The 13,687-nt window shown below is 41.5% G+C and overlaps 1 protein-coding gene across 1 annotated transcript in view; it reads left to right on the forward strand.

Moving 5' to 3' along the window:
* lamc3 (laminin, gamma 3) overlaps window positions 1-13,687 on the forward strand; it is a 98,039-nt gene that overhangs the window by 72,151 nt on the left and 12,201 nt on the right. The window contains exons 13-18 of the mRNA XM_066712763.1: window positions 5,458-5,646; window positions 6,221-6,466; window positions 8,107-8,260; window positions 9,429-9,571; window positions 10,180-10,358; window positions 10,802-10,946. Of these exons, the coding sequence (XP_066568860.1) occupies window positions 5,458-5,646; window positions 6,221-6,466; window positions 8,107-8,260; window positions 9,429-9,571; window positions 10,180-10,358; window positions 10,802-10,946 (1,056 nt within the window). The remainder of the gene's footprint in view (window positions 1-5,457; window positions 5,647-6,220; window positions 6,467-8,106; window positions 8,261-9,428; window positions 9,572-10,179; window positions 10,359-10,801; window positions 10,947-13,687) is intronic.

The raw sequence follows: 13,687 nt of genomic DNA on the forward strand, positions 1-13,687 counted from the left end.
TTCAGTGACATGAATTAATTTGTTATCCTATAGGTGTGTCTGTAGGCAATGCAGTCTGTTGCCAAGCAATAGGTTATAAAGGAATTAACACACCAAGCTCTGACTTCCTAGAAAAATAAAATGAATTATGAGTAGCTGTACCCATTTTGTCTGTAATACTATTGAATAATACTGGCACATTATTAAATAAGTACATCGGTCATCAGAAACAATCAAGATGTGCTTTAAGTGTAGACTTTCATCTTTAATTTGAGGGTAGTTACATCCAAATTTGGTTAATGGTGTAGGAATTACACACATTTGTATATGTGGTCCCCCAATTTTAGGGGCTCAAAAGTATTTGGACAAAGTAACATAATCGTGAACTAAATTGTGAGTTTCAATACTTGGTTGCAAATCCTTTGCAGTCAATGGCTGCCTGAAGTCTGAACCCATAGACATCACCAGATGCTGGGTTTCTTCCCTGGTGATGCTCTGCCAGGCCTGCACTGCAGCTGTCTTTAGTTCCTGCTTGTTCTTGGGGCGTTCTGCCTTCAGTTTTGCCTTCAGTTTTGCCTTCAGCAAGTGAAATGCTGCTCAGTTGGATTAAGGTCAGGTGATTGACTTGGCCATTGCAGAACATTACACTTCTTCACCTTAAAAAAGTCTTGGGTTGCTTTCGCAGTATGCTTCAGGTCATTGTCCATCTGCACTGTGAAACGCCGTCCAATGAGTTTTGAAGCATTTGGCTGAATCTGAGCAGATAATATAGCCCTGAACACTTCAGAATTCATCCTGCTGCTTTTGTCTGCAGTCACATCATCAGTAAATACAAGGGAACCAGTTCCATTGTCAGCCATACATGCCCATGCCATAACATGTTTCACAGATGAGCTGGTATGCTTCAGATCATGAGCAGTTCCTTCCCTTCTCCATACTCTTCTCTTCCCATCATTCTGGTACAAGTTGATCTTTGTCTCATTTGTCCACAGGATGTTGTTCCAGAACTGTACAGGGCTCTTTAGATGTTTTTTGTCAAGCTCTAATCTGGTCTTCCTGGTTCCTGTTTCCATCTTGTGGTAAACCCTCTGTGATGTCTTCTCTTGATTGTTGACTTTGACACAGATATGCCTACCTCCTGGAGGGTGTTCTTGATCTGGCCAACTGTTGTGAAGGGGTTTTTCTTCACCAGGGAAATAATTCTTCTGTCATCCACCACAGTTGTTGTCCATGGTCTTCCAGGTCTTTTGGTGTTCCTGAGCTCACCAGTGCATTCTTACTTTTTAAGAATGTACCAAAGAGTTGATTTGGCCACACCTAATGTTTTTGCTATCTCTCTGATTGGTTTGTTTTGATTTCTAAGGCAAAACTGAAGGCAAAACACCCCAAGAACAAGCAGGAACTAAAGACAGCTGCAGTGCAGGCCTGGCAGAGCATCACCAGGGAAGAAACCCAGCATCTGGTGATGTCTATGGGCTCCAGACTTCAGGCAGTCATTGACTGCAAACAATTTGAAACAAGTATTGAAACTCACAATTTAATTAATGATTATGTTAGTTTGTTAGTTATTTATGGACCTAACTGTATATTAGTGGTTTGTGTCATAGAGATCATTTTTGGATTATCGGTGATTTTGAATTATTTACAGCCGTCCTCCCCATAATTATCATGGATAACCGAGATTCTACCCTATTCTTTTCTTGTTTCCAACAACAGAGATTAATACACACTGGATATTCTTTTGGCGAGTAAACAATCACACATTCAAATGTATGTTACAGAGGGTGATTTTCAGAATTGGATGTGTGCAAGGTAAAGATTAACTTCTTATTCCAGTACAATCTGCACAATGTAATTTAATTTAAAATAAACACTGTCCCTCCCTCCAGCCTGAGGTGACTGAGCCACTTACAGAAAACAAGAGAGAATTTCTGTATGACCATAATGGTCATAGTTATTGCTTCTCAATATTATTATAGTCACTTCTGTAAGTACGCAAATCAGAACAGAAGCACACAACCTAGGTACAAATTTATGGTTTCTTTGTTAATAGAATTAGTTTTTTATGTTGCACTCAATTGCCACATTATGATAATAACCAAAACAAATCTGTAAAGTGAATGTGGTGTTTATAAAAACACAGATGTAAAATATTAACCTGGAAACAAGTGAAGCAGAAGCGCAATGCCAAATCACAAAATGCAATCTGGAAGAGTGCTATACATCTTACTTATACACTATAGCAAGGATTCCCAAACCAGTCCTGGAGTAGGCTGTGCCCTGCAGTTTGTTGTTCCAACAGAGCTCTTAATTGATTAAATGAATTGTATCTAGCATTGTTAGTTCATTTAAGGAACCAATTAAGCAATTAAGAACCCATGATGCATAAAACCATAATTTTGGGAACCATGCATGTTACCCTTTACACTATGCTGGTCAAAGAATGGGAAATTAATAATACATAAAAGAGTTAAGTTACTTTTCCTTTCAAAGTGTGATGAGGGGGAAAGGGAAACGATGACATAGAAGTTGTTATTTTAAGCAAAATCATAAAGGCATTTTGTTTTATTTTGATATTTAGTCTGAAATCCTAGTTAAAACAAACATGGAGCAAAAGGTCAATGTGTCTTTCCTGCGTTCTGTTGCTTGTTTATTGGTTTTGCTTCCTGAAGAATGCATCCCCTCCTGGTTTTGTAGTGCAGGATGAAATCCATGGCTGTATACATTTATTATTGGCGTTCTGGGCTCCTTTTTATATTTCAATGAAATGCACTAAGAACATTATATAATCACAATGAGAAACATCATACATGTTCTTCATGGGGTACATCATTCCTTTAAATACACATCTTGTGTAATAGGGCAAAGTGATACAGGGAATTATCCTATGTTGTTTTTTAAAACGCTTTTATCGCTAGGTATTTTATATTATGAAGACTAAATGCACTTGTTGTGTTCTTTTTTCCTGTGACATAATACAAGTCAATCAGGGAATATAAAACCAGAACGATATGAGCAATACACATAATGCGGAAAGTTGTCTGAATTAAAAAGATGTTGTTTTTCAGATTGAAAATAAATCTGTTAATCTCCCAAATGAAAGGGATTTGTGTCCTTCCTGCAGCTCTTTAAGAACTCGCTGGGCTTCTTTCACTCTGTCCCCAAAGTTATTACAGATGAATTAGATTTCAGTGGAGCAGAGTAAAGCTTTCAGATCTTCACAAATGAAAGTACTCTAATGATGGCTATGAGTGCACTGCCCCCTACTGGGCACAGGAGGACAAACCTATTGTATAGACATGCTCCTTCTCAGCACTTCTGTAAAAGAATCCTCCTATCTTGTTTATTATTGTTGTTATTTTTTAAAAAATAAGTAACATCAAAATATTCCCAGCTTTAACATAAATTCATTTTATTGTAACAGCTCCACCTGAAAATCCTAATACTGCCCCCTAGAGACAAATGTTCTCAACTGCATTTTTGCCTGTTAAAAAATCCCTTTTTATCCCTTTCACCACAACTAGGACTGAGACCTGAAATTACTGGCATTGTATCCTGTCCTTGAAAAAGGGATTGCATATTACATTTCTTGCTTCCACATCTAGCACATACACAGCATAAAATTCATACTCTCTGGCCTATTCTACCCCAGAGAAACATTGCTTTCAAGATTCAGTGAAAAATCCCCCCCAACAGATGATGAATGCCCATTTAACAATTTCCCAATTGTGCCACTGCATAAACAATGACAGAGTATTCATTTGTGTTTCTTCAGATGGCGTTAACTTGTGAAGGATATTTTAGAGGAAAATATATAGGCAGTTTATACAGCTACATCCAGCTTTTCAATGTTGAAGTGGCAATATAATGTCTGCTGAAAGCTCCCCATTGTCCCATGTTTCAAAGACTTATTTCCAATCCTGAACTGAATAGATATACATCAGGCTCAACGGACAAACAGAGCAGAAGACATACGTGGAAATTAATAAATTATTAATCCATTTAAAATGGAAGAGAAGAAGAGTTTCTGTATAAAAACACTTGTGGGGGTCTGACACAAGCTACCCAGCCACGCTGACACACAACGTTGTCACAACTCTTCAGGATGTTACTCTCAGCAGGGTGTTGTATGGCAGACTTGAGCACTTCAATGCAGGGGATTTGATTCTGTCCGACACTATGTTGTTTCAACTTGCAAAAAGAGACTTTATCAGAGGACTGTATTCAGTTATTAAATTGAGTTAATTGTCAAGGATTTTTTTTATATGTTATATGAATGTATACTTAAATTAATGTCATACTTAAAAACTTTAGTAATCTATATAGAATCAATCAAAACCGTTTTCCACACTATATATGAGAACGTAAGGTTTTAAATACAAAGGGTTGTATACAAAGGGTTTATTTTGTGTAATTCCACAACACTGTTACAGCTTTGTATTAACATCATTGAAAGGTTGCCGACATTCTGGTTATGTTGCAAAAACATTTTTTCATACAAAATTGAAACCAATATTGTACTGACCTACCTGGGAGTCTACAAATTACATAATTTCAAATTGCAGAGTGAAGTAAAGACATAATCACACCACTACATTGTTAGCTGGGCCTCCCAAATGAACCCTTTATGTTGTGTTCTTACTTGTTTGTGAATAAAGAGTAATTGCTCAGCGGAACATGGTTTTGATTATACAGTTCTTTGGATATGCCAACCGCCATTATATACACAGTTGCAGAGTGTTTTAGGGTCCATCAACTCTCTGTGGCAAAACTGCAACAATGCCAGTGTTAAACGTTTGACAAGCCAGCAGCCCGACAGACCAGCTGTGGAAACGCATCGTTGATTTAACAGAACCTTCTTAAAAGATTGTGAAAAGATGTACATACAATCACATGATGTGTCTCAGAAATTGTGCTGTTTTCCTCTTATGCATGAATTAAATAACTTCCTCATGTAGAACCAGTTTGTATTTCCAGTACTTTACCACACATGGGTTAAGTTTTCCCAATGTTGTAATCATTGGACTGTGGACTCTTGGGCAGTATATTGTGATACTTACAAGTTTGGTACAATGTGTCTGTCACACATTCCATGTTACTGTGTGGTACAAAATTACTATGAAATCATACCATGGTAAAATGCTATAGTTCTGTACTTTGGTGCTGTCAGAAGTACTAAGGGGTATTACAATAGTAAGACATCCTTATGAACCGTTCAGTCTCTCAGAATGTAGGCACAGCTGTGCAAGGACGGTGCGATGCTCCAAAACACATTTAGATGTCGCACAAACAATTTTCACCCTATTAGCAATGTGTAGTGAGGGGATGACATTCCTGCAACACTTTCTATGATGTTATACTTGGCACACCAAAAACACCCCAATGCCAGGATGTAATGTGTTGGCTGGGTTTGTATTGATTAACAAATATTTGCATAGGACTTAACAGCTTTATAATTCCTTTTGTTTCCGCTCCCAGGGGTTTGCCACTGCACAGACAACACCGCCGGAGACGCCTGCAACAGTTGCCTGGACGGTTACTATGGAAACCCTTCAGTCGGCCATGCCGGTGATTGCGCGCCCTGCCCCTGTCCGGAGCAGTCCAGCTGTGCGGAGGTGCCTGGCACGGGCGAGGTGGTGTGTACAGACTGCCCACCAGGCCGGAGGGGTGAGGACTCGTGACGTCAGACCTTCATTTACTTTAATTTGCTCTGTGGTCTATTTACAGAGTTCGGACGAATCTATCAATATCATATGAAAAGCCTTTTCTTGCTTGTCAGCATCCCCAATGGATTGAATTCAATTATTTCCCAGGAATTGCATGCCAGAGGCCAATTTAAAATGATTTATAAATGTAAACATATACCTGTCATTTCTGAGGCGATTGAAAGTGTCTCTTTCTGAAAGTTCCCAGAGCATCACAGGACTTGACCTTGTGGCCTCCAGTGCTTCAGATTAGATTTTTTTGTTATTGTTGTTCAGATTTCCTTAAATTTCAGTAGTAGTAATACTACCACTAATAATAATAATAATTAGGGATATTTACAAAATGGCAAAAAGTTGGCATTTGCACTGGGTTTGACACAAGGTCACTTCTGTTCTATACTGTCAGGAGAACTGAAATGTCAGGCACATGTTTACATTTATAAATCTGTTAGAAGTAGTGTTTGATATGCTTGGATACAATAATGTAGTTTTAACCCTTTAAAGACTAACCACTCCTATACTGTGATCGGCTACAGGCACTCGGTGTGAACTGTGCGACGATGGTTTTTATGGCGATCCACGGGGGCAGTACGGCGCGGTGCAGCCCTGCGTCGCGTGCCAGTGCAGCGGGAACGTGGACAGCAATGCCCTCGGAGTCTGTGACCACGTGACCGGCCGCTGCCTCAAGTGCCTGTACCACACCGAGGGGGTGCACTGCCAGCGGTGCCAGGAGGGTTACTACGGCAACGCACTAGACCCGGACCCTGGCAACAAGTGCCGGCGTAGGTGTCTGAGATGCCTTCAGTCCAAAGGAACACAAAAACATCACAGGATTAATATGGATTCCCCTTGAGCTAGATTAGCTTTTGACACTCAGTGGGTTTTTTTGGAGCGTGGGTGAAGGTTTGAATAAAAAAGGTTTTGTGTTTGTTTAAAGTGCAATTGAAAGCTTCTCAGGGCCTTCCAAGTGTCACAGCGCTGATATGAAGCTGTGTACTCACATCTGCAGCCCCTGCTTCACTGATTTGATTTGGGGACGCTTGTCAAGTGACAGAGAACCAACCTGAGGGTTTGCGCTCTTTGTGTTGCAGTGTAGTGTGGTATAATACCAAATCCTGTTACCTGCTTCATTAAAACTACATTCATTTTACTTTTTCTTTTTTTTTTTTCTAAATTCTTCCCAGCAAACGCTGAAGGGAAATCGTGTATTTTTCCTTTAATGTGCTCCCAACTTCCCCCATTGTACGTGGGCAACCCTCATAGCGAGTTTCAGCATTTTATTAAAGCTTATCATTTCCCTATATGTAAATAACAAATATAATGCATTCAGTTTGTTTTTAGTACAGTGCCTCTTCACAAACAGGTTGCCACAGAGCACGTCACACAGAGACAATAAAAATAACACAATGTACCTTCACTTTATGTTTTAAACTATTAACTGTACATTTCACGACTCAGGCAAATGTTGATAGGAGTGTTTCAACTCTGTAGAAACACATTGTTAAGCTGCCCTTAAGTTACAGATAAGGATAATAATGTATGATAGGCAGAGGTATGTGAATTAATAAATTAGTGTTTTACTAGAATTTTTGCCAGACAAGGCCAGATGCCAAGCGGCTCAACTGCAGTTCAGTTCTCCAGGGTGAGGGTGGTTTGTTTCCGCACATCAGGTTAAGGGGGGCATTAGAGAAACGAGGTCGGCAATGAAGAGAGACAGTTGTTTTATTTTGTCAAACGTTGCTCTTGTTTTGATCAGGGAAACAAGGTAAAGCTTGAAACTGAGACTCTAAATATGGGAGGAAGAAACCAAAGGCTAAATCTGAAGAATTTAATCAGACTTTTAATGCTAAGCCCAGACTTTCAAGCTGAATGGTCTACTTTATTTTGTATTTTGCCTGTGGGCATCACCATCATTTCAGCATCATAATAAACAACCCTTTATAATGCAAAATTAAGAAATAAGTTCATCTTTAAATTAAAAATCATCTGCATCTAAGAGGTTAATTGAATCTGTTCAGTAGTGAGTCGAATAGTAACAGTGAGTATAAATTAGGGGATCAAATTCATTTCAATCCACGTCTCTCTCCTCGACTCAACTGTCTGCAGAGTGTTCATCTTGATGGGAATGTAAATGTCTCGCTATCACTTGGTAAAAGACGCTGATTCTTTAAGGAGTGCCATCAGAGACTGTTAATCTTGCGGCTCAACAGAACAGGACACAGAGCCAATGGTACATCACAGCACTGAAGTGTCCCCTCTCCATCTTTCAGTCAGAGCTTAAATGTGACGGGAGCATAGGCCAATGCGATTTATAATCCTCCAAGCACTAGAAAATAAGATTATGAGGGAGAGTTTCTTTATGTTAGGTCTGTTATTATAAACCAGCTACGTGCAATAACTGTGCCTGTTGACTTTTCTCCAGCGTGCAGCTGCAGCCCGTCTGGATCCGTCGTGTCAGCTCAAGGCTGTGACCCCCAGACCGGTCAGTGTCAGTGTCTGAGCCACGTGATGGGACGAGACTGCAGCCAATGCGAGAGGGGCTTCTTCAACCTCCGCCCCAGAGTGGGCTGTGAGAGGTAGGCGCTGTTAGCCCACAGCAGTGCTAGAACAGAAATGTATAATTAGTGTAAAGAAAAGTGTAATACTGTAATTAGCCTAATTCAGTGTTTGCCTTCTCTGTGGGATTGTTTTCGAAGTGGCTCTGTGAGGACTACACAGTTGAGCACAAACACTGCAGTGAAACCACTGGTAGGTGTTAGATTTGCAGTAGATTTGATCAGGGTTGTGTCAGTGTTTTAGGAAGGAAACTAGGAGGTAAATCTAGCTGGACTCACAATAGAGTCACAATAAGGAAAAGAGGGGGGCACAGTCATAGGATGATGCATAAAATAAATAAATATAGAAATAAATATAAATAAATGCATCATATCCTGGCACCGACCCAACTGTCATTCAGTCTCCTCCCTCGCCGTGAGGACCAACCAGCAGGTGAGGCTCCCTGTGATTTACAGACTGACCTTAACTCATCTGCTCCTCGGCCGACTGCATCTCCCTCATTTGTCAGCCCGTGACATCGTTGTTAGAGCTGATGAATTGAGTGAGCCGAACTCTTCCAAGCATGTCTCAATCAGTCTCGCTCCCGGAGTGCTTACGCTGAGCTATTCTGCCAAATGTATGTTTATGTGGCCGGCATGGACACAATGAAGCAGTCTCAAATTAATAATTAAAGCTGCAGGAGTAAAAAGTGCATCTGGACCGGGGCGGGTGGAGTAATGTTAACCTCAATCGATGCCTCCCAAACCCTAGTTTTGTATGCGTAGGTGTAGCAGGCCACCCCGTCCCAGCACAGTTCCTTGTGGGTTGTGCAGTTGTGATTGGCTTGAGCTTGTCTTGGAGTACCATTCACAGCACTTGTTCTTCCTTCTTGACGTGCAGTGACCCCCCACAGAACCCATGCCAGTTTCTGTTTCCCCACTCCCTTCACAAACACACGAGAAGCAACTCTGCCACCCCACACCCTACTGTGTCTTTTTTTCCTCACTCCCGAGGAAGGGAATTCCTATGAGGGAATTTCATGTATTTGTTGCGTGACCCTGTTTGTGCTCCATGTGTAGACAAACCCTTACATTTTCTCTGTCTACTACCCTGCCGTGTAGCGTCCACTGTAGTTTAGAGATCAGGTCTTTTTGCCCACATTCTGTTTCAGATTAAGAGCATTTAATTTCTCCTGTCGTTCATGTGTAGGTGTAACTGCAGCACAACTGGAGCCGTCTCCCCAGCCTGTCACCCAATCACAGGCCGCTGTACATGTCGGCCGGGAGTGGAGGGGACAGGGTGCGACTCCTGTCGGAAAGGCTTCTTTAACTTTTCGCCCAGGGGCTGCAGGGGTAAGTTATCACTCCTTTCCAATTAGGAGAAAGTCCAAAAATGTGTTCACAGGAAGGTCAAATCTTATAAAAGATTAATGTTGTTATTTTATTGTTGTTGTTGTTGTTGTTGTTGTTGTTTTACATTTGGCGTCCCATAAACCACAGTAGCTCATTAATTCTTCAGTAAAGGTGCAAGCTAATTTGTAGAACAGCCAATGAGATTTTTATTTTCCATTATTTTACTTCATGTTGAGTATATGGTAGAGCCAAAGCTTTTAGGATGATATTGGATGGCATTACTCTTGCATTTAATATGAAATGGACACTGAACACACAACAATGTGCCTCTGATACATGAATCAAAGAGGCTTTCAATATAGGCAGAATATGCTTCCGTTGTTGGAAAACCTTAAAGGCCTGGTTTGTTGATCACGTTGATCAAAGGGGCTGCTGAAAATATGCTCAAGGTAACTGCATGGAAAAAACACCACTGTGAACCATAGCAACTATCAGTGTCAGTATAGAGCCAGACCTGTCTCCCAAGCAGAAGAAGTCTCTCTCAGCGGGTCATGACACTGAAGTAATCGAAGACCTGTTGTCCTCTTTTGCACCTCTTTCCCCTTTAGCTTGTAACTGCAACCCCATGGGCTCCGTCACCATGCAGTGCCACGACAACGCCACCTGTGTGTGCCGGGAGGGCTTCGTCGGCTACAAGTGTGACCAGTGTGAACTCAATTTCTTCCACAACCGGCGCACACACCAGTGTGAGGAGTGCCCTGTGTGCTATAGCCTCGTGAGGGATGAGGTCAGCATTGTGTTTAATTTCTGTTTCCGCACACACGGCCTGACTGGCAAAACAAGAGACTGGCACATGTGAGCCCAGTGTTGTTGCCCACAAAAAATGGCTTTGCAGCTTGAAAAGACATATGATTGGCAGTTCTTGCTGCAGAGGACTTGTGAATGCTACGTACATTGCTCACAATCCATTCATTTACACAAAGTTGACGATAATCCTTTATATAACAGTTATTAAAAACACTGACATCATTGTCCAATAACACCACTGTGAATAGTGATACACTCGACACTCCCTCCAGCCAGTGACCAAATCAGAAATTAGTTTACAAAGATGACAATGAATAGTAATAGAACAAAATATAAATTATACTAATGGGTAAAAACTGCTCTCCGGAATGCAGGAGTGAGAAAATGAAGCAGCAATAACCCAGCTGTCAATCCTGTCCACAGGCGGCCAAACTGAAGGCAGGGCTGCAGGCCTTGGAGAAACGGCTGCAGGGCTACGACTGCCGGAACCGCCATGGTTACAAGAACAACCTCATCCAGGGAGAGGGCGCCTGGACCAACGCCCTGGAAGACCTGCTTGCCATTCAAGGTGATCGTCTCCTCACTCTCTCATGACGCCACAGCGCTGAGTTCATTCACTTCCTTTCATAATGTTTTTAACAGCAAAGAATGGGGAGAAATGTGGTGGGTTGGACTGTGACCATCAGGGCCTGGTGATCCATTGTAACATATTAAACAATAGTGCTACGCAGCCTAATTTAAACTAATTACAGCTAATTCTAGAGCCAGTGCTCATCAGACGAAGATCAAAAGGGAGCATCTTCAATCTAGATTAAGCCAGGAACAAGGCTACGTTTTTATAGCCATTCTTAATATAATTATGTAAGTCAGAACAAGCTGTAAATCGTGTAATGCTTCACAATCATTGCAAAAACAAAAAGGAGAACGTGTAACTGCACCATATGGCCGATGATAGAGATGCAGCCGGGGAACGCCCCACACTTCGAGGGCAGTGATTAACTTATGTATATATTAACGGTCAAACGCTGCCTCTGAGGAGTTTCATTAACTCGGTTGTAATGAAAACGGCTGTCCTTTTTTATATTCAGTAGCTACATCAGACTGATGAAGTGCTACATGATACAAAACTGCGCGGTGTGAGGCATTCAGAGCTCTGTCATCTTAAATGTACAAGTACATATCGTACAATGCCAACAAAAGGGTAGAAGCTCTTGGCGGGCGGCCAGGATCCATTGGCCGTGCAACTGCTGCATTCGGATTACGAACTCACCTGCCAATTCTCCCTCTGTGTGACAGGTCCGTTTCCCCAGATATACACATAGTGCCACTGTGTCATCTTGTGTATCAATCTCTCCCCTTTCAGAACCCCAGAAATTTGGCCCGTTTTTCAAAAGTGAACACAACAATGTACTACAAATACACAAATACACGGATGACAACATCACTACAAAATAATTAATCTACACCTGAAAAATTGGGGTATAAAGGATCATTAGAAAGTTCTACAGGCTTGACCGAATGGGAAAAGAACAGGTCGGTCCAACGGGTGAAAACAGGAATAGAAAAGATAAGATAAAGACAGACCAGTCACCTCGACACATCTTGAACATTGCAATTTAAAGAATAAAGGCAAAGTGCGTCACCCTACTCGAAGCACCTGTATCAGACAAATTCATGAAATAGCAATGCAGTCATTCCTGCAGTGAAAGACACCTATAGCGAGACAAATGGATAGATAATAAGAATCTTAAATGGGTACAATAATGCCCGGGGCAGCTTCTGCCAACATTATAAGTGAAGAATGTTGAACAATACAAACAAAGGAAAAAAATAAACAAGTTAATGCAATTGTCGTTCGAGTTAATCAGGATGGATGTCAGTCGAACTCGCTGTTGTTTTTCTAATTGATTCTAACGATTTACTGCTCGTCAGCGGACTGTCGGACTGCAATATATGCCACGTGGCTTCTTCTCCCTCACTGGAGTCTGACTTGCAGCCCAATGCTCTGCAATCAAGCATTGTGTCTCTATCGTGGATGAACCCTGGGCTGATCAATGATGACTCCATACAACACTCTTGCTCTGAATAGCACGAAGGATATCACAGACCAGCACCTTCACCTTCACAGTGATTACCTCTCACATTAAGTGTTGATACAGTGTTTGTGTAAACGGAGAGCACAGTCCGTCTCCGATGGCAATGCACTTGCCCCCTCCAGGCTTCCCATGAATCTGGATTAGGCACCCTATTTATCACCCTGTTTATGTGGATCGACTCAATCAGTAGTGTATCAGTAATGTGGCTGCCATTCAGAGGAGACTGATGTGAGGAAAAGTTGCTTCTAACTTCAGACAGGTTCAGCAGGTTCAAAGAAAAGACTTTGAATTATTATCGGAATAAGGTGACGGTGTACCGAGTACAGGCACATACTCCAAGCAGCAGTGAAGTGGACTGTGGCAGCGCAATTCTGAAATACTCCATCTGCAATACATTTCCTGTCAGCATTACAGCATCCATTACATGCACTTCGGCCTTCTGTCCTTGGTGACCAAGTTAGCGAAATGTAGCCAATCTTGGACCGGTTCAATTGCTTGTTGTTTTACGAAGATTAACGTCACAACATAAACGGCTCCAAGTAACTGTTATCTTAGGAACGTGTCGCACTAAAAATCAGTGGCCTTGAAGACCTGCTTGAAGCTTTCGCATTACACTGTACAAAAGCTGTCCCACAGACGCACAATAAGCTGGATCTGAATGAAGCATTATACGTTTTAGTTTTAGAGAAAGTAAGACAGTATGACAAATGTGACGCATTAGGGTTTCATCCTTACACTTAGGACACACTCAGTGAAAATGAAATGAATATGGCTGCTGAACCAGCTGTCCAAATCTTAAGAATATTTCATATTTCTCCGCCATTTACCATTTATCTGTGGAAGGTGGGACCCATTGACAAGTGGTGCCTATGATTACAAATACCTCCTCAATCATCTTTATAAGAAACAGGCTTGCAAGCGTATCATTTCTCTTCCAGGCTCCAATCAAACGCCCATCTGTGCTGCAGTTTCGGTGCTGGGTTTCGCACACCCAGGAGCAGGGAGATAACAAATGATCTGTCATTTTAAAGCACCCTACCTCCCCTTTCAAATTATCCACCACTTGCAAGGCTGCATCGTACAATGGTGGAGCAAGAGAAAGTTGAATCAGCGGGGCTGCTGGTCACAGGTTATGTTTGTTATAGGTCACGTGGATATTTTAAATTAATATTTAAATGCTATATGCTGTATGTTCTTCGGTGTTGACTGTGAA

Source organism: Amia ocellicauda, chromosome 9 (genome assembly GCF_036373705.1).
Source record: "Amia ocellicauda isolate fAmiCal2 chromosome 9, fAmiCal2.hap1, whole genome shotgun sequence".
Taxonomy (NCBI): Eukaryota; Metazoa; Chordata; class Actinopteri; order Amiiformes; family Amiidae; genus Amia; species Amia ocellicauda.